The 27,971-nt window shown below is 44.4% G+C and overlaps 2 protein-coding genes across 18 annotated transcripts in view; one reads left to right on the forward strand and one right to left on the reverse strand.

Moving 5' to 3' along the window:
• EML5 (EMAP like 5) overlaps positions 1–13,862 on the forward strand; it is a 165,899-nt gene extending 152,037 nt beyond the window's left edge. For 3 of the 11 annotated variants that reach the window (XM_044924645.1, XM_044924647.1, XM_025295108.2), the window contains 9 exons: positions 4,016–4,173; positions 5,820–5,934; positions 8,071–8,259; positions 8,419–8,591; positions 10,326–10,488; positions 10,785–10,888; positions 11,621–11,774; positions 12,239–12,343; positions 12,614–13,862. In XM_044924645.1, coding sequence (XP_044780580.1) covers positions 4,016–4,173; positions 5,820–5,934; positions 8,071–8,259; positions 8,419–8,591; positions 10,326–10,488; positions 10,785–10,888; positions 11,621–11,774; positions 12,239–12,343; positions 12,614–12,679 — 1,227 coding nt within the window. In that variant the 3' untranslated portion in view covers positions 12,680–13,862. Of the gene's footprint in view, positions 1–4,015; positions 4,174–5,819; positions 6,209–8,070; positions 8,260–8,418; positions 8,592–10,325; positions 10,489–10,784; positions 10,889–11,620; positions 11,776–12,238; positions 12,344–12,613 lie in introns of those variants that run through there. The other 8 variants (XM_044924644.1, XM_044924646.1, XM_044924643.1 and 5 more) reach the window with 8 other exon arrangements.
• Positions 13,863–16,482: 2,620 nt separating this feature from the next.
• The window catches only part of ZC3H14 (zinc finger CCCH-type containing 14), a 39,837-nt gene continuing 28,348 nt past the window's right edge, over positions 16,483–27,971 (reverse strand). For 5 of the 7 annotated variants that reach the window (XM_025295123.2, XM_025295122.2, XM_025295127.2 and 2 more), the window contains 7 exons: positions 24,522–24,681; positions 23,545–23,777; positions 19,305–19,425; positions 18,530–18,666; positions 18,179–18,267; positions 17,071–17,177; positions 16,483–16,609 (listed from right to left, as the gene is read on the reverse strand). In XM_025295123.2, the coding sequence (XP_025150908.1) occupies positions 16,603–16,609; positions 17,071–17,177; positions 18,179–18,267; positions 18,530–18,666; positions 19,305–19,425; positions 23,545–23,777; positions 24,522–24,681 (854 nt within the window). In that variant the 3' untranslated portion in view covers positions 16,483–16,602. The remainder of the gene's footprint in view (positions 16,610–17,070; positions 17,178–18,178; positions 18,268–18,529; positions 18,667–19,304; positions 19,426–23,544; positions 23,778–24,521; positions 24,682–27,971) is intronic. The other 2 variants (XM_025295128.2, XM_025295125.2) reach the window with 1 other exon arrangement.

Raw genomic sequence — 27,971 nt, forward strand, 5'->3', positions numbered from 1 at the left:
ATACTTGAAGGAAGAAAAGTATAATTCTGAAATTTTAAAACTTACATTTTTGAGGAAAAACACCACTGAAAATGCTCGTATGCCATGTCAAACTTCAGCTAAATATCATGGAGTTTCTCAGTACAAGACCAGTAATTTCCTTTCTGGATGAAAAATGTACACACTCAAATGCTTGACATTATTATGCCCGTATACATTAACTTTCTTCACATACAAAATTCCTTATTTAATCAATTGCCCATTCCTAGTGGAAAGTAAACTTGAAGATAAGCATTTTAGTCCTAATTGACTTTTTATGTTTGAAGCAACAGTGCAAATTAGCACAAATGTTTTGTTACAAAATGGGCGGTGTTCATTGCATCTGCTGCTGTGGGTGGGAGTCCCTCAGAAGAAACGGAGGAGCCCTCATAGTCAACAAGAGTCTGAAATGCGGTACTTGGATGCAATCTCAAAAACGACAGAATGATCTCTGTTCGATTCCAAGGCAAACCATTCAGTATCACAGTAATCCAACTCTATGCCATATATGGATGTCATCACATGGTCAATACTGAAATGAGTTTGATTATATCCTTTGCAGCGGAAGATGGAGAAGCTGTATACAGTCAGCAAAAAAAAAAATGACCAGGAGCTGACTGTGGCTCAGACCATGAGTTCCTTATTGCCAAATTCAGACTTAAACGGAATAAAGTAGGGAAAATCACTAGACCATTCAGGTATGACCTAAATCAAATCCCTTGTGATTATACAGGGGAAGTGACAAATGGATTCAAGGGATTAGATCTGATAGACAGAGTGTCTGAAGGACTGTGGATGGAGGTTTGTGACGTTGTACCGGAGGCAATGATGGAAACCACCCCAAGACACAGCACAAAGGAGGCCTCACAGACAGCCGAGAAAAGAGGAGGCATAGAAGACAGAGGAGAAAAGGAAAGACACACCCATCTGCATGCAGAGTGCTAAAGAATAGCAAGGAGAGATAAGAAAGCCTTCCTCGGTGATCAATGCAAAGAAATAGAGGAAAACAACAGAATAGGAAAGACTAGAGATCTCTTCAAGAAAATTAGAGATCCCAAGGGGACATTTCATGCAAAGATGGGCTCAATAAAGGATAGAAATGGTATGGACCTAACAGAAGCACAGGATATTAAGAAGAGGTGGCAGGAATACACAGAAGAACTATACAAAAAAGATCTTCATGACCCAGATAACCACGATGATGTGATCACTGACCTAGAGCCAGACATCCTGGAATGTGAAGTCAAGTGGGCCTTAGGAAGCATCACTACGAACAAAACTAGTGGAGGTGATGGAATTCCAGTTGAGCTATTTTAAATCCTAAAAGATGATGCTGTAAAAGTGCTGCACTCAATATGCCAGCAAATTTGGAAAACTCAGCAGTGGCCACAGGACTGGAAAAGGTCAGTTTTCATTCCAATCTCAAAGAAAGGCAATGCCAAAGAATGTTCAAACTACCGCATAATTGTACTCATCTCACACGCTAGCAAAGTAATACTCAAAATTCTCCAAGCTAGGCTTCAACAGTATGTGAACCAAGAACTTCCAGATGTTCAAGCTGGATTTAGATCTCAGAGGAACCAGAGATCAAATTGCCAACATCTGTTGGATCAAAGAAAAAGCAAGAGAATTCCAGAAAAACATCTACTTCTGCTTCATTGACTATGCTGTAGCCTTTATGTGGATCACAGAAAACTGGGAAATCCTTAAAGAGATGGGAAATACCAGACCACCTTACTTGCCTCCTGAGAAATCTGTATGGAGGTCAAGAAGCAACAGTTAGAACCAGACATGGAACAATGGACTGGTTCCAAATTGGGAAAGGAGTACATCAAGGCTGTATATTGTCACCTTGCTTGTTTAATAACTTATATGCAGAGTACATTGTGTGAAATGCCGGACTGGATGAAGCACAAGCTGAAATCAAGGTTGCTGGAAGAAATATCAATAACCTCAGATATGCAGATGACACCAGCCTTAGGGCAGAAAGCGAAGCGGAACTAAAGAGCCTCTTGATGAAAGTGAAAGAGGAGAGTGAAAAAGCTGGCTTGAAACTCAACATTCGAAAAACCAAGATCATGGCATGCGGTCCCATTGCTTCATGGCAAATAGATGGGGAAACAATGGAAACAGTGACAGACTTTATTGGGCTTCAAAATCACTGCAGATGGTGACTGCAGCCATGAAATTCAAAGATTTTTGCTCCTTGGAAAAAAAGCTATGACTAACCTAGATAGTATATTAAAAAGCAGAGACATTACTTTGCCAAATAAGATCCGTCCAGTCAAAACTATGGTTTTTCCAGCAGTCATGTATGGATGTGAGAGTTGGACTATAAAGAAAGCTGAACGCTGAGGAATTGATGCTTTTGAACTGTGGTGTTGGAGAAGGCTGTTGAGAGTCCTTTGGAGTGCAAGAAGATCCAACCAGTCCATCTTAAAGGAAATCAGTCCTGAATATTCACTGGAAGGACTGATGCTGTAGCTGAAGCTCCAGTACTTTGGCCACCTGATAAGAAGAGCTGACTCATTGGAAAAGACCCTGATGCTGGGAAAGATTGAGGGCAGGAGGAGAAGGGGACGACAGAGGATGAGATGATTGGATGGCATCACCGACTCGATGGACATGAGTTTGAGCAAGCTCTGGGAGTTAGTGATGGACAGGGAGGCCTGGCGTGCTGCAGTACATGGGGTCGCAAAGAGTCAGACACGACTGAGCAACTGAACTGAACTGACTCAGTTTAAGCCTTTTTGAATATGCTCTAATCTTCCCTGGTGGCTCAGTCAGTATAGAATCCACCTACAATGCAGGAGACCCAGGTTTTGATCCCTGGGTTGGGAAGATCCCTTGGAAAAGGAAATGGCAACCCACTCCAGTGTTCTTGCCTGGAAAACCCCTTGGACAGAGAAGCCTGGCGGGCTACAGTTCAAGGGGTCGCAGGAGTTGGAAACCACCTAACCACTAAACCACCGCTGCGCTAGGGGCTATGCGAAGAGCAGGGCAAGTAAAATGCTAGTGTTTACATTCCAGTCGCAGATAAGGCATAAATTAAAGATGCTTCTGTATGAAAAGTATCATCATTGTTTTCTAAATGTGAGTTATAGAGATTAAGCATAAATATGAGGAATTTGAAATAATATTAAATTGTTGCAGGGAAATTAAACATACAAACTAGTATTCTCAGAAAGATTAAAGAAAGTCTGTTTTTTGGTATAATTCAAATCTTATTTTCTGATTGGTTCTTTCCATATTGTTTTCGGTGCAGGATCTTATACGAGTTGCTCTAAAAAGGAAGTTAAATGGAGACAGAATAGCACATAGTGCAGGATTTGATTTCTCTTGTTTTTGCGTAAATGAATTATATCAAGACTGAAATTCTCGAGATCACCTAAAGCATTCTTAAACTTTTGGTACCTTAACAGATTTATCTTATTTTTGGATTCATTGCAGAAATGCATTGACTTTTGATTTTAAGAAATCATGGGAAATGTTAATTTTCATATACAACCGCAAGACTACTATTTTGCTACAGATAAGTTTCACCTTCCATGACAAAATATTTTGTCAAACCTATCAAAACTATTATGAAAGTTATTTTCACTTCCTGTTCTTTTTTTCACTCTGGGTTACTAGTGACTTTGAAGTTACTCCTTGGGGAACTAGAGGGAAGTGATTCAAAGGGGATCACAGCATTGTTAATTCAAAGGGAACTCAGAGAGTGTGAATGCTCTCAGTTTACACATGAAAAAGTTAATATTGGTGGGGGTTAGAAGTCTTGACCAAGGTTATTCCAGCTAATAGGCAACAGACGTGGAAAAGGAAGTGGCCCTAACAGCCTTGAGTTCAGGTTTTCTGACACCTGACCCCACTGTTCCTCCTGCCATCCGTGCTCCTTGTATCAAAAGGGTGACCGCAGCTCACGCTTACGTAGAGAATTGCTGTTTGACTCTGCCTGAGCCTTTGATGAGTTTATCTCCCCTTCCCCACTCCTTTTCAGAATAACTTGACGTTTACAGGTACCATCAGTGGAGATGTCTGTGTGTGGAAAGACCACATATTGTGTAGAATCGTGGCCAGAGCTCACAACGGGCCTGTGTTTGCCATGTACACCACCCTTCGAGACGGGCTGATCGTCACCGGGGGCAAGGAGAGACCGTGAGTCCCCTTCTTTTCGCAGCCTCGCTGCACACCCCTGCGTCAGGATGCTGTGGTTCGCAGTTACATCAGAATCACGGGGATTAGCCTCTCTGACCTTCCTCCTCAAGTGCTTCTCCTTTATTGCCTTTTATAAAAGTGCCTTTGTGATGATTCTTATTTCTGGCCTTAAATCGCTCCCAGTTTTTTTGACACTGTAGGTAAATCTAAGCTCCAGCAACTGGGGTGATCATTTTTCAGAAATATTCATGGGTAGCTATCCTGCAGGTTAGGAATTCATTTTCTTCATGTCTCTCTGCCTGTGTAAATATTTGCTGAGTAGAATTCTGCTGGTGACCTTTGCGAGGATCCTTGCTGTTGCATTTGGGATGCATCTTGACTGCTTTCTGTTTTGTTCACACTGGATACTAAGGGATAAGATGCATACTGCTGGACTAGAAAAGGATGAGGGATTGCCAGAAATAGACTTTGCCTTGTTTGCTTGTGCTCCAGGCAAACTTGTAAGACAAGACCTCAAAATGTAAGTCTGAAGAAAGGCCTTTTTCTGAGTGACTTAAATCTCCCAGTGGAAACAAGATACTTACCATTGATTTTCTACTAATACCTTCATATCCTCGTTAAAGTGGAATGTATATGGGACCAGGAGATAAGTGCGTTCCTATACAGCATTGAAAGAGCCCGCTAACACGCAGCAGCGTCTGCCTTTCACATAAAGGAGGACTGTGTAACAGTGCTGTGGGAGCACAGTTTTGTCCTAAGACAGTTCGTCAAGAAGAAAATAAAGGAATATATTTTCCACCTCTTCCAAAAGAAAAACCGTAAATAGGCTGTATTTAACCTTTTGCATATATCACTGTGACACTTGGTTTCCATACCTTAACTAACCTTACGCGCTCCTCTTACCTAACCTTACGCGCTCCTCTTACCTAACCTTACGCGCTCCTCTTACCTAACCTTACGCGCTCCTCTTACCTAACCTTACGCGCTCCTCTTACCTAACCTTACGCGCTCCTCTTACCTAACCTTACGCGCTCCTCTTAACTAACCTTACGCGCTCCTCTTAACTAACCTTACACGCTCCTCCTCACTAGCAACCTATAAACTGTAGCATATCTAATAATAGTAGGTGGAAAGAAATGTGCCCTTTTGGCCCTGAAAATATATTCTGTAGCATAGCATTGCTAATCCTGTTACCTAACCTTACATTTCCATTTTCCTCATACCATTGAGTCATTTTGGGGACTTCCCTGGAGATCCAGGGGTTAGGACTTGATGCGTTCACTTCTGTGGCCTGGGTTCAATCCCTAGTGGGGGAACTAAGATCCCGCAAGCCACATGGCATGGCCAGAAAAAAAGAATCATTTCACGCATTTCCTTGGTAAAAAGTATTATGAGAGTAAAAGGTATAAATGGCGAGGACAGACTAAGCAGGCTTATGCTGATATCGGAAACATTAATTTCCATAGAATTTGCTTGAACTGAATGCTTGAGACCCAGTGTGTTTTAAAATTGCCATAGAAAGTTAGAGTAATGTAAAGACTGGAGTGTCTTTTAGCGTTCTGCTTGTAGTCTTTGTTTATAAAGAAAAGTATCTGTACGTGCCAACAGTTAAGTGCGTCTTCTGGTCTGGGCGGTTCTTTTCTCAGGTCAAAGGAGGGAGGAGCCGTCAAGCTGTGGGACCAGGAGCTGAGGCGGTGCCGCGCCTTCCGGCTGGAGACGGGCCAGGCCAGCGACTGCGTGCGCTCCGTGTGCAGAGGCAAGGTGCGCTCTGCGCCTCTCCCCCTGCAGCTCGAGGGGCAGCGCTGCAAAGACGCGCCGTCCAGCTTCCCTGCCTCTTCTCTGCTGCCTTGTTTGCAGAAAGACAAGCTGCTGCTCCCCAAGCTCTATATCTATGTAGCTCCTCGTTTTCTTGAATCCACTCTGGTAGACAGTTGAATTTCTTTGCCAGTTGACTCGTTTTGATTAAGGCAGCTGTCTCCATTTGATGGAAAACCACACATTGCTCTAAAACCCTTTGACTACGCATGCACTCACAGTAAGTGTGCTTATGAAATGCATATATGTGTTATCCTTAGTCTATGAAATATTAGGTATGCTTACTTTCATTTACAGTTACTTTTAACTAAAATTCAATACTTTCTTCCCATATCCCAATGCAGTTACTCCTCTCTGGAGATTTTCAGACTGAGATACCACAGTCAATGTCAAAACTTGGGTGACTGGAGAAGCGAGGCCTGCGGTGGTCAGCGTGGCCTAGCGCCTGGCTGAGTGCCCCTGGGGTGCGCGTCTGGCCATAGAAATCTTTGCATGAGCTCATGCCTGGCTTGCTGCTAGATTAGTCCAGGCAAAAACTTCTCTGAGAGTAGGTGGTTTTGGTTTTGGATGCAGATCCAGTGTGTGGATGCTGAGTTCAGGAGTGCTTCCCACACAGCACCAAGGAATTCTCCAGCGTCCAGTATCTACCAGAGAAAGCCTCAGGTTCCACAGGAGGTTGGAGGCTCAGTCCTGCCAGACTGGCCTGCCCCACAGCCCTTCAGATGCCAAGTTGTTACTGCCTGTACCTCTGGTCAGCTGTCGTTTGGAGGTTCCCACAGTTCTTCTTGGACTTAAGACACCGGTCAGTCACCTGTGCCCTGACCCACGGGCTATAAATGAGAGAGTTGTACGGCCCCTCCTCGGGTTCAGTTAACTTGCTTGAGCGGCTCACTGAACTCAGAGACATGTTCCTTACTGGGTCACCAGTTTACTGTAAAGGGTGTAGCTCGGGCACAGCCAGACGTAGAGCTGCCCAGAGTGACGTACATGGAGCGGTGTGGAGCTTCAGACCCGCAGCCTGCATCTCCCCTTGTTCACCAGCCCGAAAGTTCTCCAAACCCTGGCCTTTGTGGAGGCTTCTTATGCAGTCTTGACTGATTAACTCTTTCACTATTGGTCAACGTCTAGCCCCTCTCCCATCGTCGAGGTGTGGGAGAGAGAGTGAAAGCGCCAGGCTATCTCCTAGGCACATGGGTCTGCCGTCAACCACCCCCCTTATGTGAGGTCCAGATGTCACCTTATTAACGTAAAAGATACCTATCTTGTTCATCACTCAGGGAATTCTAAGGGTTTTAGAAGCTTCCCCAGTGGCTCAGCTGATAAAGAATCCACCTGCAATGCAGGAGACCTGGGTTTGATCCCTGGGTCAGGAAGGTCTCCTGGAAGAGGGCATGGCAACCCACTCCAGTGTTCTTGCCTGGAGAATCCCATGGAAAGAGGAGCCTGGCGGGCTATAGTCCACGGGGTCGCAGAGTCAGACTTTCACTTTTAGGAGCTTTATGCCAGTAACTGGGAACAAGACCAGACATACTGAGTGTCTGCAAGTTAAGGTTTTTCGATGTTAAGATAGTGCAAAAGTGATAACACGTTCAATGGAAAGCACACTTCGAATGTTTGATTTTGCTCTCCCCAGCCAGCGATCTCTGGTCCAGTCCTCTCGTGATGCAGGGCAGCACAGCCAGCCGCAGCTCCCAGTCAGCCATGCCGTCTCGGGGATCAGAAGTTCACCTACAGCGATTGTCTGTGCCAAGGCAGTCGCACTGTTCTTCACTTTCAGGACAGTGCTCAGTGAACAACGCGAGGCGTCCCGCACGTTGCTACAGAATAGGCTTAGCTAAGCGTCCTGCGCATGTGTAAGGCAGGCCGGGCTGTTGCGTTTGGTAGGTTAGGTGTGTGAAGTGCACTTCTGACGTTTTCACCTTGTGACGGGCTTATGAGAGGCAGCCCCGCTGCGGCTCGAGGAGGGTGTGTGTGTTTCCTGCTGCAGGCCGCAGCCTCGCAGGGGTCGGCAGGCCGTGCCTGGCTGCTGAGAGCGGCAGCTGTGGTGGGCCAGTAACTGTTTTGGCCCCACTTGTGTTCCAGGGCAAGATACTGGTAGGGACGAGGAGCGCTGAAATCATTGAAGTTGGAGAGAAGAACGCGGCGTGCAACGTGCTGGTGAGCGGGCACGTGGACGGCCCTGTGTGGGGACTCGCCACCCACCCCTCCAGGGACTTCTTCCTGTCCGCTGCGGAAGACGGGACAGTGAGGCTCTGGGACATTGCTGACAGAGTGCGTGCAGCTTTTCAAAGACGATACGGTTTCTAAGCAGCAGAGTCCTAAATTGCACTTAGCAAGTTCACAACTGTGTGGAGAACTTGGGGGAGACTGTTTACTTTGTAAGCTCTCTACTTAATGTCGTTCTCTCTGACCCCTCTGGTTCTGATGCAGAAGATGCTGAACAAAGTGAATCTGGGACATGCCGCTCGTACCGTATGCTACAGTCCGGAAGGGGACATGGTGGCCATTGGGATGAAAAATGGAGAATTTATCATTTTACTTGTGAGCTCCCTAAAGATATGGGGAAAGAAGAGAGACAGACGGTGTGCGATCCATGACATCAGGTCAGTCAGCCAGTGGAACGGGGTATCTAGGGTGTTCTCTAACTGGTCCAGCTTGAACTTGGAGAAAAGGTCCTTAGTGCCTGTAGCATCTCACCCCCCATAAACTGTGCGCTGAGACCTGGCTGCTCGTGTGCGTGCCTGCTTCTCCGTTCTGAGTCATGGGTCTGCTGGGCACCAGCCACAGCGCCTTGTGGCAGCAAGTCCTCGGGGATGTTCAATGAACACGTGTCCAGCAAGCTCATCTCACCAAGACTTACCTTTCACCTGCCCTTTGAAAGCCTGCAAAGTTAGGGAATTCCCTGGCAGTCCAGTGGTCAAGATTGGGCCCTTTCACTGCCACGGCCTGGGTTCAGTCCCTGGTCGGGGAATTAGGGTACCGCAAGCAGCACGGCACAGTGAAAAAAACCTGGAAAATTAAAACCCCTAACATCTCTTACAAAGCCTAGAAAATTAAAACTTTCAACCGCAAACACCTTTTACTTCTCTTAATCTCTGCTGAATATATAGTTCATCCCTTTAATCCGTTGTCACTGAGCATCTGTGCTCCAGAATCTGAAGTGAAATTTTTCTGGAGCCTTTCTCAGTGCTTAAGCTTTTGTTAACAGTGGTTACCACTTACTGAACCCGGGGCTTCTCAGGCGGCACTAGCGGTAAGGAACCTGCCTGCCAGTGCCGGAAAGTAGACCTGGGCTCGACGCCTGGGGTGGGAGGATCCCCTGGGGGAGGGCATGGCCACCCGCTCCAGGCTTCTTGCCTGGAGAATCCCATGGACAGAGGGGCCTGGTGGGCTACAGTCCACGGGGTCGCAGAGTCAGACACGACTGAAGTGACCTTAGCACACGTGCACACTATTTTCTGAGCACTTGTGTGATCCGCATAGAACACTGAATCCAGGTCTGTCAAAACTTGCACTCTATTTACCAGTAAGACCGTTTTTACAGCTGACACCTTCCTCAGGATGCCAGCATATAAAACAGTAATTACGGCTTCTCTAAGCCCTCCAGTGTTCCGAAGGTATGTCAGCAAGACCATGGAGCGTTTTCAAAACACCAAACCACATGGCTTCACGTGATCACTAGGCAAACAGTACTTTAAGTATTTATGTGGCAGATATTATTTTATTTAAAAATAACTTCTTCCAAGCTCCAAGTTGCATCCCTCCATCTAATAGCCTGACATGAGTTAAGCTGGTCTGTGTCCCTTGCTGTTAAGATACAATCTTGGCAGATAAAAGAATCCTATCTTACTGAATTATGTAACTTAGTAATATATGTAAATTGTTAGTGGTTTTTTAAAAGCTGAGATATTTTTAAAGATGAAATCAGATGAAAAATCAGGAACCACTTAACACTGATGTAAAATATAAACCTGTTTCATATAAAACAAATATGGTATCAGTCTACAAAATCTGTTTTGCCTATTAGGTAAATCTGTTTGAGGCCGTATCATACACTCTCATCTTGAATACTTACTAAGGACTAAACAGGAAGTCACTGGTCTAAGGTGGTTTTAGTTAATGTGGCTTCGAGGGGCCCGAGCTGTAGCCGCCCGGGCTGAGCTGCCCCGAGGCATGTGGGATTCCAGTTTCCAGACCAGGGATCTGAGCTGCGTCCCCTGCACTCAGAGGTGGATTCTCAGCCCCTGGGCAGCCAGGGAGGTCTCTTAAACGTTTACACTGCTGTATTTCATGTGGTCTAATGCATCTTTGCATGTAATCTCTTGTTGTATGTTCAGATTTAGTCCAGATTCCCGGTTTCTAGCAGTGGGTTCCAGTGAGAATTCAGTGGATTTTTATGACCTAACACTGGGCCCCACCCTTAACAGAATCAGCTACTGCAAAGACATCCCAAGCTTCGTCATTCAGATGGACTTCTCTGCAGACAGCAGACACCTCCAGGTACAGCACCCACACTGTACTTCTGAATAGTTCCGCTTTTCCATGGTTAGTGCTGCTGAGACGCCTGCTCCCAGCTCAGCTCTTGCCTTTCATTCAGTACCACTGCGCAGTTTCTGCATAATTCCTTACTAATCTGTTCTTCTGAGTCCTTTTGCTCAGATTTTTATAGTCATCTTTTAGTCTTAATTATTTTAGAAGTGTAAATCAAGTAGCATTTTGCCAGTATACTATAAACTATTTATGGATTTTTACTTCTCACATGATGGGATTCTTGTTCCATTTTAATATTATGAAAGGTCTCCACTGGTTGCTATAAACGGCATGTCTATGAAGTGCCTTCAGGAAAACACCTTATGGATCAGGCTGCCATTGACAGAATTACTTGGGCTACATGGACTAGGTAAATATTTCGTGTATTCGGAAGGGAAGAACTAACTGAAAGTCAGGAAAATTAGAAAATCCTATTTCTGAACAGCTAGAGCCATTCGCCAAGGGAAAGTAATTGAGTTTTAAGTTTTTGTTACCATCTTGAATTCTTCCTAAGAAAATGATATACTCAGGGTGGGACCCCTCTTGATCAAGTATATTTCTATATCAGTTCTTTTTAAAGGAAATCAAAGTTGTGACTTTAAAGATACCATGATATTTCCTTAAGTAGGTTTAATAACAAACAGAAACATGTATTGAGTATTGTTAGGCAATAGTATTATTTCTTTCTATAGGAATGTTATTGATAGCAGCTGTTAGAAATGAAACCTTATGAATGGGTTCAAAGTTGCTGGCTGTAGAAGTTAACCATGAGTAATCATCAGTGAAAATGAAAGATGCCATCAGATTCCTATAGCATAAACTCAATTTTTAAAATAGTTCTGTCAGCTATTGTAAAGTATTAGCTGAATTTTTGAAAGATTGTTTAGTCTATAAACCCTTAAAACTGTAAAATTTCAAAAAGAAAAGGTGTATGTGCGGGGGATTCACATCCCAGGAGAAATTCAGGCTTCCAGGTAATGCCTTTTCATAATTTATCTTATATCTAAATAACGTAATTAGGTAGAGATTAATTACCATGAAACTTTTTCAGTATGGTAAACCTGTGTTTGCTATGGTGGGTTTTTTTATTCCTTCTCTGTAGTATTCTAGGAGATGAAGTTATGGGAATCTGGTCCAGACACGCTGAGAAAGCAGATGTCAACTGTGCCTGTGTCTCTCATTCAGGAATCAGCCTGGTAACGGGAGATGACTTTGGCATGGTTAAGTTATTTGACTTCCCATGTCCTGAAAAATTTGTAAGTTTATCTTGGGTTTAGTATTTTATGTAACTTTACCCCCAATTTACTTTTAATCATCAGCACATTTTCCCACATAGTATGTGCTAAAATATATTGTCATCTCATGATTTGAAAATATTTTGAAATTGGTGATTCTAAACTTTGTTCCAAACTTCCTAAATCCACTAATCTGAAATAAAAGCGGTTACAAATTATCTCCCCTTGCCCTCAAGTCATGCCGTCTCTGAGACGATCCTAACAAAGCTGCACTCAGCCTTTTACCAGAGCTTTAATCCACCTGTTAGCAAACTGCAAGTGCTTTTCAACGCAGACCCATCACTCTGAAAAAGCATTTAATCAATAGCTGTGGTCCAAACTGCTTCCTCTCTCCAGTCTTTGTGATGGAGATAGTGGTTCCTGATAGAAACCTTTGACTTCTGTGTTTGTCACACACACTGAGCCTTGTTCTTATTGTTTTTTAGGCAAAACACAAAAGGTTCTTGGGTCATTCACCCCACGTGGCAAACATCCGATTTACCAGCGGTGATCGGCACGTTGTCAGTGCTGGCGGTGAAGACTGCAGGTTGGTGCGTTCTCAGCCCGAGATATGCCCACTTACTAGTCAAGAGGCTTAATATCACTCCTTTCTGACAGGTTCATTGTGTGGGCTCAGCTAGTCAGCATCATTAAGGTAGCAAAACCAGATGGCTCTTTGGAGTTTGTATACTGTGTACACAGAGAATAAAAGGACTTTAAAAGGAAAGATTTTATGCATGTATGATTTGAAAGCTTAATTGAAAAACTGTTCTGAGAATCTAGAAATATCATGAACTCACTGCTGTTTTTTCTGATTGCAGTTTATTTGTCTGGAAATGTGTACATATGCCTCACTGAAAGATACGGATGCTGAGAAGATTCTGTAAATTAACAGCCTTGAGAAAAGCAGGACTACACAAGCGGAAAAATAATCAGAACCAAGCCCTGTGCGGTCAGGTGGTGCTAACTTAAGACTGGAACAGGGATAAATGCCCAAACTTGTCAAAATGAAGATCAATCGGTTCAAAATATTTGTAATATGCACAAGGTAACTGTCCATAATCCACACACTGCCAGGTAATCCCATGTCAAGAAAGGGTTAATGAACTGACGGTGACAGCCAGCCCCACTCTGGGGAGTCTGCACATCTGGCAGACCTGCTGGGGAGGTTTGGGAGACAGAGCTCCTCAAAAAAAACGAACCAAAACCTTAAAAACCCAACTTGGATAATTTTCATCCTCTTTTTTAGCAGAATTTTTTTGAATTTTTATTTTCAAGATTCAACTGTTTAGTACTTTATCCCTGTGTTTACATAAGGAAATATACCATCACCCTAAAGGATCAGTTTTTAATAGGCAAACATTATTTTCCCTAAGAAAACATACACGAGGTCTACTGGAGAATATAATGCTTCCTAAGTGTTAATAAAGTCCTGCTTATAAAGGACATTTTTCTCCTGAAAGTTTTAAATTCAAGAACAATCCCAGGTCAGTACTATATGATCACTACAATTTCATTTCTGAGCTGTCACTCTTAAGTCCAGAATTCATCTCTGTAACTCAAACAGTAGAACGTGATTATAGCCTCATTAATGAAAAAGTATGATAAACAGTCATTTCCAGTGATGTCCAGTTTAAGGTTTTAGACAGTAGTACTATTTAACTGGGAGAGAACGTTGAGTATTTAAAGATGCAATCTAATAGAAACATTTATTTAACATGTAAACTAAAGCATTAAATTCACATTTACAAAGCTACACAATTTAGTAACTATTGAAATAAAATTTTTATAGCCTTTTTTTCTATGGAAAAGTTTGTTTAATGTATGCCACCCCATAGGCTGACTTCCAAAAGGAAAGAATATCAGTCCACTTATAAAACTTGTCTGTAATTCTTTTTGGTGACTGGGGCTGAACCTTAGATCTTTACTCCTGTTCACTTTAAATGCTGCCAAAGATCAGTACCTGCCATTCAGGAACTTCCTGTTTAGCTTATCTCTAGTTTCCTGAGGACTGGAAATTATGCAGACTGCTATTTAAAAATATATTTTTCTAAGTATGAAAAAGTTTAAGATGCTGTATTGGTCCTATGAATTTTTATTTTCATGTGTTAATTATCTTTGTAGTGTAATAGAGCCTTTCAGGTTTCTGGTTATCTGTTTCCTATGTGCAATACCCTGTAAATATTAAAACCAAAGGCCAAGTTACATCATGGAAGCCCAACCAGTGACTGAACCTGGTCGGTTTTAGAGCTCTGAACAGCTGTGTCTGAAGGACTGACTGGGGTGTTCGTTTAAGAAGCTTGAAACATCAAGATCATTCTCTTTCATTTTTGTGTCAATGGATTCTCTTAAACTAAGCCCAATTTGATGAAACACTAATATTTAAAGCTTCTATTCATGTATACTGTAAAGGAGCAGTCAATACGTTAAAGCTAAAAATTCCCCTGAACCACACTTCCCCCTCTATTTGAGGCGGTTGCAGCTTCAAATGTTCCTTGGGTCAAGTTTACCTGCTTTTGGCTAAAGAGAAATTCCAGTCTCATTACAGCGCAGGTGGAAACTCCAGCTGTAATCACGGAACCACACAGATGACCTGCTTTAAGCAAGCAGGAAGAGGACCTGCTTCCCCTGCGCCGTCCTCCTCCCCGCGGGCGGCGGCCTCAATCCCTGCTGTCCGAGTGCTGACGCGGCCCCGCGGAGTTCAGTCGTCAGCCCACAACCGCCGTCCTCACACCAGCCATTAGCTGAGGCCAGGTGAACAGCCGGGACAGGCCGTGTGCATTACACCGTTTATTTTTTAACCCAAAGGGTTGTTCCCGTGTGCAGTACCTGACTGAGCTCCCCAATCTGTAACCTGAGCCCTCCCCTGGCACCCCTGGCTGCCTCTCTGTAGGAAACGCATGCCCAGACACCCCGGTGCCACTCACGGCCATCTCTGCTCCCTTCTTTTTCTGTGAACTTTTTTGATAGTGGTTCATTTTGGACCAAGTTATAGTGACCCTCTGCTTGCCCATAAACCACAGCGACTGAAAGATGCAACTCCTAATGCGTCTCCTTAAACAGAAGAAAATCTGATTTCAGCACATTATTTCCTCACAAAATGGTGGAACTAAATCACTTGAGCCCTTGTCTCCCGCTTACATTCTTTACAGTGAAATTATGAGAATACAAATATACTCCATTTATGAGCAGTGATACTAAACGTCTGTTTAAATTTCTGTAGGTACAATTTAAAACAAATTTCTTGTGCAGAAATAAAGCATCTCAGGGCAACACTAGAATGAGCAGCGCCTCCGCTCCGGTGGAGTCACGTTTAGGATGAAGTGCAGCTGCCGCTTCAGCCAAGGCTGCGGCACGCGAGCTTCACGTGTGCCCTGTGTACCGTCTGCTCGTTCTGATGCTTCAAGTCTTATAAGCTCAGCAAATTGCAACTTAAGATGGTTTAATAACTGGTTAATTCTTTCTTCTTCCAACAGCAAAGAGATGGCCACAAGGCTGCAGGTTTTAGCATCTGAAACATGGGACTTTTACACATGTAGTTTTATTATCCCTTTATCTCTTGGATGTATGACTAATAAGCATGTCAAACAACTTTTTTTTATATAGTTTAATTTGGTCCTTAGAATATTTTGATCTTTACTATCCTTTTTGCATTAACTCTTGTTTTCTAACCAACTTTTAGTTTTACTTTTTGAAAAGCTACATTGTCTTTAAAAATCAGTGATCTGTTATTTAATTCTAAAGCATTTAACACTTCTTGCCTTAACAATTTTAAAACCACACACACAAAACTCTGCATTTTCACTCAGTTCCCAGAAGTCTAGTCCTGTTTTGCAGTTAACCCATCTGATCTCTGTAATTATATAGACTGTCATTTAAAATATACTATTTAAATCTAATTTTTACATTTAAAAAATTATCTTCAGTAATAACTATATTTTCTGTGGAGTTATTTCTGAGAATGTTATTTTTCAGAACGTGAGAATATGTATGTATAGCTATAATCTTGTGAGTTAAAGTTTGTTCTGATAATCTTATGTATATACTTGTAAAAAATTTTTGTATAATTTTCTGATAATGTAGATCCCCAAAATACTTACTTATTTAAAAAGCATACGTTAACAGTAAATGAAAGCATTTTAAAGAACTGTTCCTATTTTTTGCCTTTGCCATTCCAACTATGTTCACCCTACACACCCTACCTCACTCCCCCTTTCTCAGAAAGCAAGGGAGCAGATATTTGGGAGCCATTCACCAAAGCAGCACTCAACTCAAAAAGCCTTCATAGTCATGCTTTTCAGGCTAAAGTCACTTTAAAAAGCAGGATTGAATAACTGTTTTATGCCACCTCAGCACTATGGGCCACTCCTGTTTTCTGGGGAGTCGGAACGTGAGAGCAGCCATCCAACTTCTGGAAATAAGGACCCCCCCCCCCCCACACACAGCACTCTCCACACGGCACTCTCGGGCCTCCACTGGAGCATCAGCAGCAACAGTGAGGGCACCACCTTGTAAACTCTGATACCTGAACACCGAGTGTACAAACACGCCGAAGTGTTTTAATAGATTTCAGCTTTTCCTTAAACTGTCTTTCCACAGTCAAAACAAAACAACAAAAAAAGACCCAATGTTAAAATCATTAATAAACTTACAAACTTGAAAAATTAGACACTTCAGATAGGCAATAAACTTCATATTATGAAAGCAATATATTCCAAGTTTCAAAGATTTGACAAATTCTGTAGAATGTCTTTCATCAGCAGATGGAAACTCTCAAACGCCACAGTCTTCTGTCAGGTAGGACTGGGTGTCATTCACTGAATAAACAAAACCAAAAGTTTTTCAATTAACTGCTTTAATTAACGTCAGACAACATTTGCTCTACAGATTACAATGTAAACATAAAGTTTGTAAAAGAATAAATTATATAAGGTACATAAAAGATACTAATATATGCATTTAAATGTAAGGGTCACAGTAAAATATTTTGAAACTTAATTTCAATGTTTGATCATGTCTAAGAAAACTGATGTGAAAATTTGTAATTTGAAGGCCTTACATAGTGTGTTCAGAAGTTAAAGTCTGAGGCAAACAAGCAATTGCTGAATGAAACAAAATTTGGTTTATGTAGTAAATTATTTTGCCAAAGACCCTTAATTGAACAGCAGACAAAAAGTGATGCTTCCCCCAAATTTGTATGCTTACAAATTTAAGAAAGTATTACATATACTAGAAAAGCATTTGAAATGACATTAGAAAAACTACTTCTAACCTTTACCTGGTCTGAGGTCGAATCCATTTCAAGGCATGTCGTGGTGGTACAGTAATGGTGGGATGGTAGAACGTACAGTCAGGTCGTGTACACTGAGTGTTAAATCTACAGTGCTAGAGACAGAGAACAGTTTCAGCAACACCTGCAAAGCTAACGCAGAAACCCACAGCCACCTGGGGTGACGGGAACCAGCCCGTAAGGGCAACGGGGCAGCAGATACAGACTGTTCCCATTTCCTTTACTACTACTGAAGACCTCCAACAGGAACGCCCACCAAGAGAAAATCCTAATCAAAGAGTAACAAGGCAAACTTCAGAAGGAAGCTGCGCATATAATGCAGAGTTCCTCTCATTCCTGTAATAACCACTTGCCCATCCTGCCCAGCACCCCCCATCTTCACTCTCATCTGCGTCCACCGCAGCTGGGGAACTGAAGGCCTCTCACATGGCCACTGGGCTGCCTTTCAAAGAGAAGGTGATTCATGCCGAGCAGCCAGACAGCCGGAGACACACGGACCAACTGCGGACACGTGTGGACCACAGATGGCGTCATTAAGCACTGCTGGACCTCAGCGCCTCTGGTCTGGCATGAGGGTGGGGGAGGGAGACACACGTTTGGGGCAAAGAAGAGCGGAACCCGACGAGCAGCAGGGAGCGGCCCTCTCCCGGGAGGGGAGGCTGCTGTGCTGGGCCGCTCAGTCGTGTCCAAGTCCCTGCGACCCCACTGACTGTAGCCCACCAGGCTCTTCTGTCCGTGGGAGTCTCCGGGCAAGAATACTGCAGTGGGTTGCCATGCCCTCCTCCAGGGGGTCTTCCTGACACAAGGATGGAACCCGGGTCTCCTGCTTGGCAAGTGGATTCTTTACCGTCTGAGCCACCAGGGACGCCCACGGGAGATTAGTCTACTAACATTAAACCAGTTCAGACAACTTGGCCTAACGGGCCACACACAGGCTCAGGGACGACTAGGGAATAACTTAAAGGTCTTAAAAACCATGAAGTTAACTTTTAACAAAAAAGTTAAACTGGGAAAGAAAAAAAAAGGAAGACAATATATAGTTTGCTAGTGAACAAGCTGCCACTGAATTCCTTTTTGGGAAGGTGAAAGTTCTTACTTTCGGATGGTAGAAGGGACACTCCATTTTCTTACACGCTGGGAAGTAGCGGCACAGCTGAGTACTGGAAGGCGGTGCTGGCGCTGTGACTGCGGACAGAGATGAGATTTGGCAAAATAATTTTTAGTGCAGTTTGTGGATGTTTTTATGGGAACTACTTTAAAAAATGGACATTTATAATATTCACTACTCAAGATACAATACTTTAGAATGCTATAGAATGGACACACCTGTTCTGTGAAACTAGTTAACTGATTCTTACACAATGATCTCAAACTATTTCTTTTGAATTCAGTTCACAGTCACAAAACTTTCCCCTCTTCACTCAAATGCAGAAATGCAGTCACTGACCTGGTTTTGGAGGCAGTCCTGGGGTTCTTCGGCTCATGTGAGTGAAGGGACAGTCTGGTTTAGTACATTTTGCATCGTATTTACAATTTGGATGAACAAACAGACACTTCTCAGCAAATTTACAATTGGGAAAGGCTCTATAAAACAAAATAAAACGTATTATTCACATTTAATCTCCCAAATACATGGTTTTTTTGTAGAGATGGTCCATTGTGCTCTTAATTCCATTACTACTTGTTTTGAGAAACACTGAAGTAACAAGTAAAAAAAAGTAAACTCCCATTTCTAAATGACGCCAGACATCAAAACGGCACAAACGCCTACTTCAAAGCCTGGGGGAATAACAGACTTTCATCTCAAGCCAAGTCACCATGAGAGGCAGAAGTGTTTCTTGGGACAAGAAGAGACACCGTCTACTCTGTAACTGAGGTCTCTCTAACATTTTATGCAGCAGGGCGTTTGCTACCACCAGTGCGTCCTGGCAAAACTCTTGTTAGCCTTTGCTCTGCTTCATCTTAAACTCCCAAGGCCAAACCTGTCTGTTACTCCTTCAATGTACAGAATCCTCAAACCCGGAAGTTTCAGCATCTCAAGAGGCATAGAGGCGACCCCTGCCGCCTCGCCCTCAGACGACACCAGCGTGCTGTCCTGGAGGGCACCCGAGTGCCGCTGCTGCACGCAGTTACAAAGCTCATGCCTGGTCACAGGAAAGAGCCAGAAGGAAGCTCTCCCGAGGAAGGGACCTGAAAGCCAGGCGCGAGCTGCTGCGACTCACTTGCAAGGCGACACGGGGTGATGGTAAGCGCACTCGTCCCCGTTCTTGCAGGCAGGCCAGTACTTGCAGCGCTCCAGCAGCTTCTCCGGCTTCTGCGCCACGCTCAGCTCGCTCATCTCAGCTACAGAGGGGAACGAATCAAAAGTCTTTCACTCATTATAACCAATTCAGGACGTGACACCTTTAGTAAACTTCCCTCAACACCCAGTCTTAGAGTCTTACGTTCTTCTATGTCTACAGTTACACAAAACAAATGAGTCCAAATAATACAACTAGAATCTTAGAAAAGATTACTAGGATGTAGACTAGTGTTCTCACTGGGAAGAGGAAAGTGGACAGGGATGCTCAACAAGAGTCAGTTCTCCTCGAAAAATTCCAATTCTCAAAATTATTTCAGCTGAATGAAGATTAAAAGAGAAGAGAGTGTCAACTAGGGAACCAATAAAATGAAATGGGAACTGGAAACACGAGGTGAGAAAAGCATGCACGAACTCGCATGCTCAGGTTAGGATGGTCAGTGTCTACAAACAAGTGTCCCCACTTGCCGAGGCATGCGCAGTTTTCTAGGTACAGGTGATAAATTCACATCAACGGACAAAGGAAGGCAAAGATTCTGCCCAAAGCATCACAAATGTCCTAGGACCTAGAGGGGCCCAGAGGATCACTTAACAGATCAGAGTGAGGTTGTCCAGATGTGAGGTGACGCTGGAAGAAAGCCTCACAGAGGAAACCTGCTCAGAAGAGCGGCGGGGAGAGCACATGTGCGACCCGGAGGTGCTGCTCAGTCCAGCCCTCCCGGGGCGGGTCAAAGGGCACCCTCGGCGACGCCAATGTCAGAAAATGGCACTCGTGCCACCAGACTGCGCCCGACTCAGGAAGCAAACACCTTTTCGTCTGGGATCTAAACTCTACTCTATTTTTGGGCTGAGCTGTGCGGCATGTGGGATCTCCACTCCCCGATCAGGGAGGGAACCCAGGCCCCTGCAGTGGGAGCTGGGAGTCCTAACGACTGGATGGTCAGCGAAGTCCCCTATGACATCTAATTTTTAAATGACAGCAACTAACTGAAACTTAAAACAGAATAAACCAAGTAACACCTGAAGACCATAATGAGATGCCAGCTACTGACCCGACACCCTAGGAAAAAAAAGCCAAGGGTCTTACTAACAAATTTCTCATTCATGTTTATGAGAGCAAACAGCACTTCAACCACACCACCGAGTCCTCCTGCAGCTCAAACCTGGCTCTGTCGCTGACTGGTTGAGCTAGACACTCTGGGCGTGTGCTCCAACATCTCCGAACTCCTGTTTCCTCATCTAAACCAAGAGAAACTGTCTTCCTTAGAGCTTTGTGATTCCATGGAAACAAGAATGTAGCACAGGCAATCGATCAAAGGCAGTTCCACAGCCAGTGTGAGGAGTACTTCCTGCTCCAGCGTGCCCACCTCCGTCTTCATGAACGAGAACACGGCATAGAGCCTGGCCCTGAAGCCCACCACGAGCACCCCCAGAGCTGCCAAGACTGTGCCCACATGCCTTTAAACTCAGTGAAGGTCATTATCTAGCTCCAGGATAGAAAAGTATCCTTAGTCTCAAATTAGGATAGTCTGGAAGGAGGGGTTTTCTCCAATTATTAATTTTTTTTTTTTTTGATGTGTAATTCCTGCAGAGAAAATGTGTTTCACCTTCCCTTCCTCAAGAACATGCTTTAAACTCTGGCATATACACGAGAACCCAGACATTAACAGAATACCCAAGAGCAGGGTGTTCTGGAAACGGAGTAAAGTAGCTCCTGACAGCTCTCAGGAGCAACACTAAGGAAGTTAGACACTGGACAAGGAAAGTATCTTTCTGACGAAAAAATGTCATACATACACCAAGTTCAGAATATGGCGGAGGAAGAGGATGGGGAGACCACTTTCTCCCCCACAGATTCGTCAAAAGAACATTTAAACGCTGAGCAAATTCCACAAAACAACTTCTGAATGCCGGCAGAGGACAGCAGGCACCCAGAAAGGCAGCCCAGTGTCTTCGAAAGGAGATGTTTTATCAACGGTGCTGTGTAGATGGAGAAGTTTTGAGACTACTGTAAAAATAAGACTGAAAACCAGAAGCGGGAGGCTTAAGTCCAAATCCTGAGAACACCAGAGAACTCCTGACTCCAGGGAACATGAATCGACAGGAGCTCATCAAACGCCTCCATACCTACACTGAAACCAAGCACCATCCAAGGGCCAACAAGTTCCAGAGCAAGACATACCACACAAATTCTCCAGCAACACAGGAACACAGCCCTGAGCTTCAATATACAGGCTGCCCAAAGGGACTCCAAACCCACTGACATCTCATAACTCATTACTGGACACTTCACTGCACTCCAGAGGTAAGAAATCCAGCTCCACCCACCAGAACACCGACACAAGCTTCCCTAACCAGGAAACCTTGACAAGCCCACCACAGTGAGGAAACTCCACAAAGTTCACAACTCTGGTTTTCGCTAACGTTTACTTCATAAGCTATGAACACTCTTCCTGTTTAAGTTTTACGAGGCAAATTCACTTTTTATCGCCAAGTATAAGATCTGGGCTGCCGTGAAAGGCCAGCCAGAGTGGCCTCAAACAGCCGCTGCAACTGGTGGCATCCTCGAAACACTGGACAGGAGAGCAACTACCGAGTGTCAGACCCCGACCCGCGCGGGCAGAGCAGGCCGGACGAGAGCCTCCTGATGGGGCCTTCTCGGCCTCCCTGTGTCCTCCGCCACAGAGCTCCTCCGCCTTTGAGCAACAGCGAGAAACGGAGAGGCCCGGGTAAAGCCGTGAAGGCGGCGCCCCATCACAGGCGTCTCCGTGACGGCCGCAGCACCGCGCAGCCTGAGGGACAGCTTCCGCTACCCAGAGGGTCACTGCTGCGGCGCGTACACCAACAAAGCTGCACACGCACGTCTACGTGTAAGCCAAATTAGACCTGAAACTGCGTTTCTCGCGTGGCTCAGGGGTAAAGAATCCACGTGCCAGTGCAGGGGACGCCAGTTCCATCCCTGGGGTGGGAAGATCCCCTGGAGGAGGGCATGGCAACCCACTCCAGTATTCTTGCCTAGAGAATCCCATGGACAGAAGAGCCTGGGGGGCTACAGTCCGTGGGGTCGCAAAGAGTCAAACGCGACTTGGCAACTAAACAATACCCTAAGGTACCAAAAATTAAACTACCAAACTGAAATCCAAAGTACTAAAAACACCGGAATCTTCTCATATTTTAAAAAAAATACGGGGCAAGAAATCTCAAGTGCCTGACTACTGCAGTTCTTATCACCTCTGTTATTAACACGTGCACTTTTTCTTCCTTTAAAAGAAAAGTCAAGATTTTACAACTCACTCCACCAATCAGAACTGATTCACAGCAGTCCACTTTGTTCAAGATAACAGCAGTATGTCCTTTGCTCACTGACGATCTTCCCCTAAAGGCTATTTTTAGTGACTAAAAAAGGTATTTAATACATTTTCATATCTCTAACAAGAAGAGGATTACTGTGGGAAAATTTCAGAACCCATTATTGCTTTTTCTTTGAGGCTCTTCATATTTAATATTCAGTAATTGTCTCTCTTACCAATGGAGGTGTTCCTAAAATCTTTATAAGCTGTGAGGAATATGACTGGTATTCACTAACAGGAATGAAAATGCTCAAGGCTCTGCACTGGCCACTGATTCCAGTGAGAGCAGCACTGCTCACAAGTGTCCATCGGCCTCAGATCCAGTCCCTGTGTGAACTGAGTTCATCTCTACTACAATGTTTCTATATTAATTTAAACAAGTATCAGATAAGAAACTCCTTTCAAGGGAATTTCACTGAAGTAGAAATAACATCAAAATCCAAATAGAGTTTTCTGTCCAGTTAATTACTAATTACAAGCGTAACCAACTGCTGCTGGTTCAAGGGGAAAATAACAAATATAGTTTCTAAATGGGAAAAAAAGGGTAAACAAGGCACCAAGCAAGAATTCATCCCTTAACAAGCATCGCGGAGAGGTCTTTGTTGGCCTCCGTGGTGGAACTCCATTTTAGCATACACAAAGGACAAACAGTTTCAAATTCAATTGGTCATTTTGTCTGAAGAAGTATAAAGGCCACTACCAAATTATAATTAAAAGACCTCCAACCAATATTCATTCGAGGTAGAGACAACACGGCAAAGACGTCCTTCATGACGCCGGCACCCTGAGAGGGCGGGCTGAGCCCCCACACACCGTTTGCAAAGCTACCATCTGGGTCCTCAAGCTGCCTGCTCAGCACGCGCGACCGCTGCGGGTGGAGGAGGCCCGCGAGGCCCCCGTGTGAGGCTGCAGGGTGCTGGGCGGGTCTCATTCCTTCAGAGCACATGTCCTCCTCTTGATCTGACATGTATCCTGGGGGGCTGGGGACACCGTCCAGCGTCACTATAAACTTGGGACTCGCAGGTTTATCTGGTTGTACAAGATCTCTGCCAGACAGATAGAAAATACCACAGAATTAGGGAAACGCACAAAAAGCCGAGCCTCCTACAGCGCTCTTCAAGAAACTACCACTGCCCTGACTGGTCTGCGGTTTCTTCACGAACAAGCAAGCCCTGACAGGACTCCCAGGGACGGCTAGCGGATTCCTGCTCACGCACGATGACGAGGGCCAATCACGGTGGCGTCGGCACCGGCCCTTCAGGCTGCCCTCAGGGCGCTCTCCCTCAGCCCTGCCCCCGGCACCCACTGGACCCTCACAGGGTCATGTGGAAACACGTGGAGAAGTCAGCATCTATGCTCAGAACACAAGAGCCAGCCGTTCGACACACACTAAGTTTATTAGCTCTACGTGTGTTTCCTTACAGAACATTCAGTCCATTATCTATGGCAATAATCACCCCAACCCAATCTGCTAACTCTCTGACTGAGATGTCCTAATTCTTATCATCTGGCTTTTAAAATTTCATTTCCTGGATGTGCATAAAGAAAATAATCTTATTAAAAGCGCTAAATCATATACTGACTTATTTGTATGGTGACAGATTTCTGAATAAGAAAGATGAACTGAAATTTTTGAGAACTGGGTGTGCCTTACGACACACGGCCTAGCTTCTCCATCAACACGGCATCTACACTGGGGCCAGGACGGGCAGGAGGGAGCTGGGCGCTGGCGGTTAACCTCCACTGTCTATCAACACACATGAGCTACACAAAGAAAAGAAGCCATCTACCGTGTCTGCACAAGCTGTCCTGAAAGGGCCCGAAGGGCCTCTGCGGTCTTCATCCCCGACGCCTGGCTCGCTGCCACCACTAGCTCCTCACACAGCTTGGGCTTCTTCAGAATAAACGATCTCGTGTCTGCATGGACCATGCGCTCCATGTCATAGTCATCTGAGCCAAAGAAATTGGCCACAAATGTTTACTTGTGAATATATCTTGCATTCCCAACATCACACACGTGACAAGACTGTCAATCCTTTATATATTTGTCATTATTTTAAAGGAAAATTACAATGGCTCTACTTAGGAATAAGGCTGCAATTCTATGCCAAACATCTTTTCAAAGAAGTCAAGCATTCCTTTGCTCATACAGCATATTACCAAGGCATTCTAATGAACTTCCTGCCCACAGATAGAAGAAAGGTTCTTCCATGAGGCACCTCATGGGATATTATTAACAATATAAAGTACACCAATATTTTCTATAAACAAAGAATACAAACTCCTAATGTGCCCTAGAATCATGATACGAAGGCTGTTTTTAAAAAACTCTACATCTGTTTTGTTCATTTTGCACACTTATAGAACAGAACACACCCTAATGAAAACAATAAAAGTGGCATAGTTTCTGCCTGGTTGAAGACAGACTACTTTGAAAAAGAATTTTAAGATGAATAGACATTGATAAAAATACAGCAAGGATAACACTGAACTTTAATGCAAGCAGCCACAGATCACATCACCTACAATATAATTTTTAAGCTCAAGTACTTTATAAAATACACCAAGACCCGGGGCCCAGGACACAGACCGCCGGCATACCAGCAGGCGTCATGACCAATGTCAGGAGCAGCTCTACTCCTCGACAGGCAACGGAGACGAAAGCTCAGAGCACGTGGATTCAGGGCCACTCGTTAAGTAAAATGGAAACCTAAGAGCACTGTGCGAGCTACACCAAGAAAAAGCAGAAAACCAGAGGGACCCCAGTGGCAGGCTGAACAGATTGAATAGCAAGAAGGCTTGAGGCCTAAAGGGTCTTGTATGTGCCCCTGTGCCGATGAGCCTGGATTCTGGTCAAGAAGTAAGAAATAAACCAGGGTTTCTAAGTAGTGAAGTGATATGAGCACCTTTTTTAAAGAAAAACAGAAAGTGGTAGGAATGGACTGGAGTCCCAGATCTCAGCCATGGGGCTGCTGCCCACGCTGTCTTCCTCTCGCACACCTAGAGGAAGGGGAGACACGTTCCACACTCACATGGGCACTAGCAGTGACAGCAGGTGCATTTGAAACTACCGTCCCAGGAAGGAGGCTACCTGCCTCCCCCTGCAAGGGCAGGAGAGACGCAGACGAGTGCAGGAGGAGGGGAGGAACACGCATCAGGACAGGACAAAGAGCAGACTTAACAGTGGGCAAAGACACATTTCAATTTTAGACTTCTTTAGTTTGAGGTCTTTGCAGGACTCTCAGGTGTTCAGAAAGAAGTTGAAAATTCAGATTTGATAATTATGAGCAGGAAAGAAGAAAGAAACAGAGTCTCTGCTGATGGTGAAATGAGAACATGTGGTCAACTGTACATATTCAGCATGGCTATCTTTTCCCTGAGCCCTCACAGAGAGCCCAGGAAGCAGGTCCCTCTTGGGTTGCAGACGCCTGGTTTGCACTCAGAGTTCTCCTCTGGTTCACTGTGTCCGCACAGCTAGCAGACAGAGGGGCCAGGGTGCAGTCCGTGGGCTGCAGCTCACCACCCTCCTCTTCCTCTTTGAGGCACAGCAGTTCTATTAGTCTGCATCTCGGGAGAATATGGATGAGATGAAAATAACGCTCATGGCAAGACACAGGATAAAGGTAACATTTTACGGGGTAGGAGAGGAAGGGAACTGAAGGAGAAGGAAAGGAACTAGTGGAAGAACAGACAGTGAAGTCCCAGAAGACAGAAGATGGAAGAAAACATGGGAACATCAGGGCCACACATCACAGACTGCACAGAAGTGTGCACAAACAGCTTTATTCTCGACACGAGCCTCTCGTCACCCCGTCAAGACTCCTGAGCGCAGCCTGGGTCAGGCAGAGCAGACAGATGGCAGAGTTAGCGACACCTCCTGGGTGAGGACCACAGGCTGAATCCACACATTTGCAACCTCCTGAAACTCTAAGGCCTTACAAATAGCTGTGAAAAGAAGAGAAGCGAAAAGCAAAGGAGAAAAGGAAAGATATAAGCATCTGAATGCAGAGTTCCAAAGAATAGCAAGGAGAGGTAAGAAAGCCTTCCTCAGTGATCAATGCAAAGCAATAGAGGAAAACAACAGAATGAGAAAGACTAGAGATCTCTTCAAGAAAATTAGAGATACCAAGGGAACATTTCATGCAAAGATGGGCTCGATAAAGAACAGAAATGGTATGGACCTAACAGAAGCAGAAGATATCAAGAAGAGGTGGCAAGAATACACAGAACTGTACAAAAGAGCTTTACGACCCAGATAATCACAATGGTGTGATCACTCACCTAGAGCCAGACATCCTGGAATGTGAAGTCAAGTGGGCCTTAGAAAGCATCACTACGAACAAAACTAGTGGAGGTGATGGAATTCCAGTTGAGCTATTTCAAATCCTGAAAGATGATGCTATGAAAGTGCTGCACTCAATATGCCAGCAAATTTGGAAAACTCAGCAGTGGCCACAGGACTGGAAAAGGTCAGTTTTCATTCCAATCCCAAAGAAAGGCAATGCCAAAGAATGCTCAAACTACCACACAGTTGCACTCATCTCACACGCTAGTAAAGTAATGCTCAAAATTCTCCAAGCCAGGCTTCAGCAGTACATGAACCGTGAACTTCCAGATGTTCAAGCTGGTTTTAGAAAAGGCAGAGGAACCAGAGATCAAATTCCCAACATCCGCTGGATCATGGAAAAAGCAAGAGAGTTCCAGAAAAACATCTATTTCTGCTTTATTGACTATGCCAAAGCCTTTGACTGTGTGGATCACAATAAACTGTGGAAAATTGTGAAAGCGATGGGAATACCAGACCACCTGACCTGCCCCTTGAGAAATCTATATGCAGGTCAGGAAGCAACAGTTAGAACTGGACATGGAACAACAGACTGGTTCCAAATAGGAAAAGGAGTAAGTCGAGGCTGTATACTGTCACCCGGCTTATTTAACTTCTACGCAGAGTACATCATGAGAAACGCTGGGCTGGAAGAAGCACAAGCTGGAATCAAGAATGCTGGGAGAAATATCAGTAACTTCACATACGCAGATGACACCACACTTAAGGCAAAAAGTGAAGAGGAACTAAAAAGCCTCTTGATGAAAGTGAAAAGAGGAGAGTGAAAAAGTTGGCTTAAAGCTCAACATTCAGAAAACAAAGATCATGGCATCTGGTCCCATCACTTCATGGCAGATAGATGGCAAACAGTGGAAACAGTGTCAGACTTTATTTTTTTGGGCTCCAAAATCACTGC

Source organism: Bubalus bubalis, chromosome 11 (assembly GCF_019923935.1).
Source record: "Bubalus bubalis isolate 160015118507 breed Murrah chromosome 11, NDDB_SH_1, whole genome shotgun sequence".
In the NCBI taxonomy this organism is placed as follows: Eukaryota; Metazoa; Chordata; class Mammalia; order Artiodactyla; family Bovidae; genus Bubalus; species Bubalus bubalis.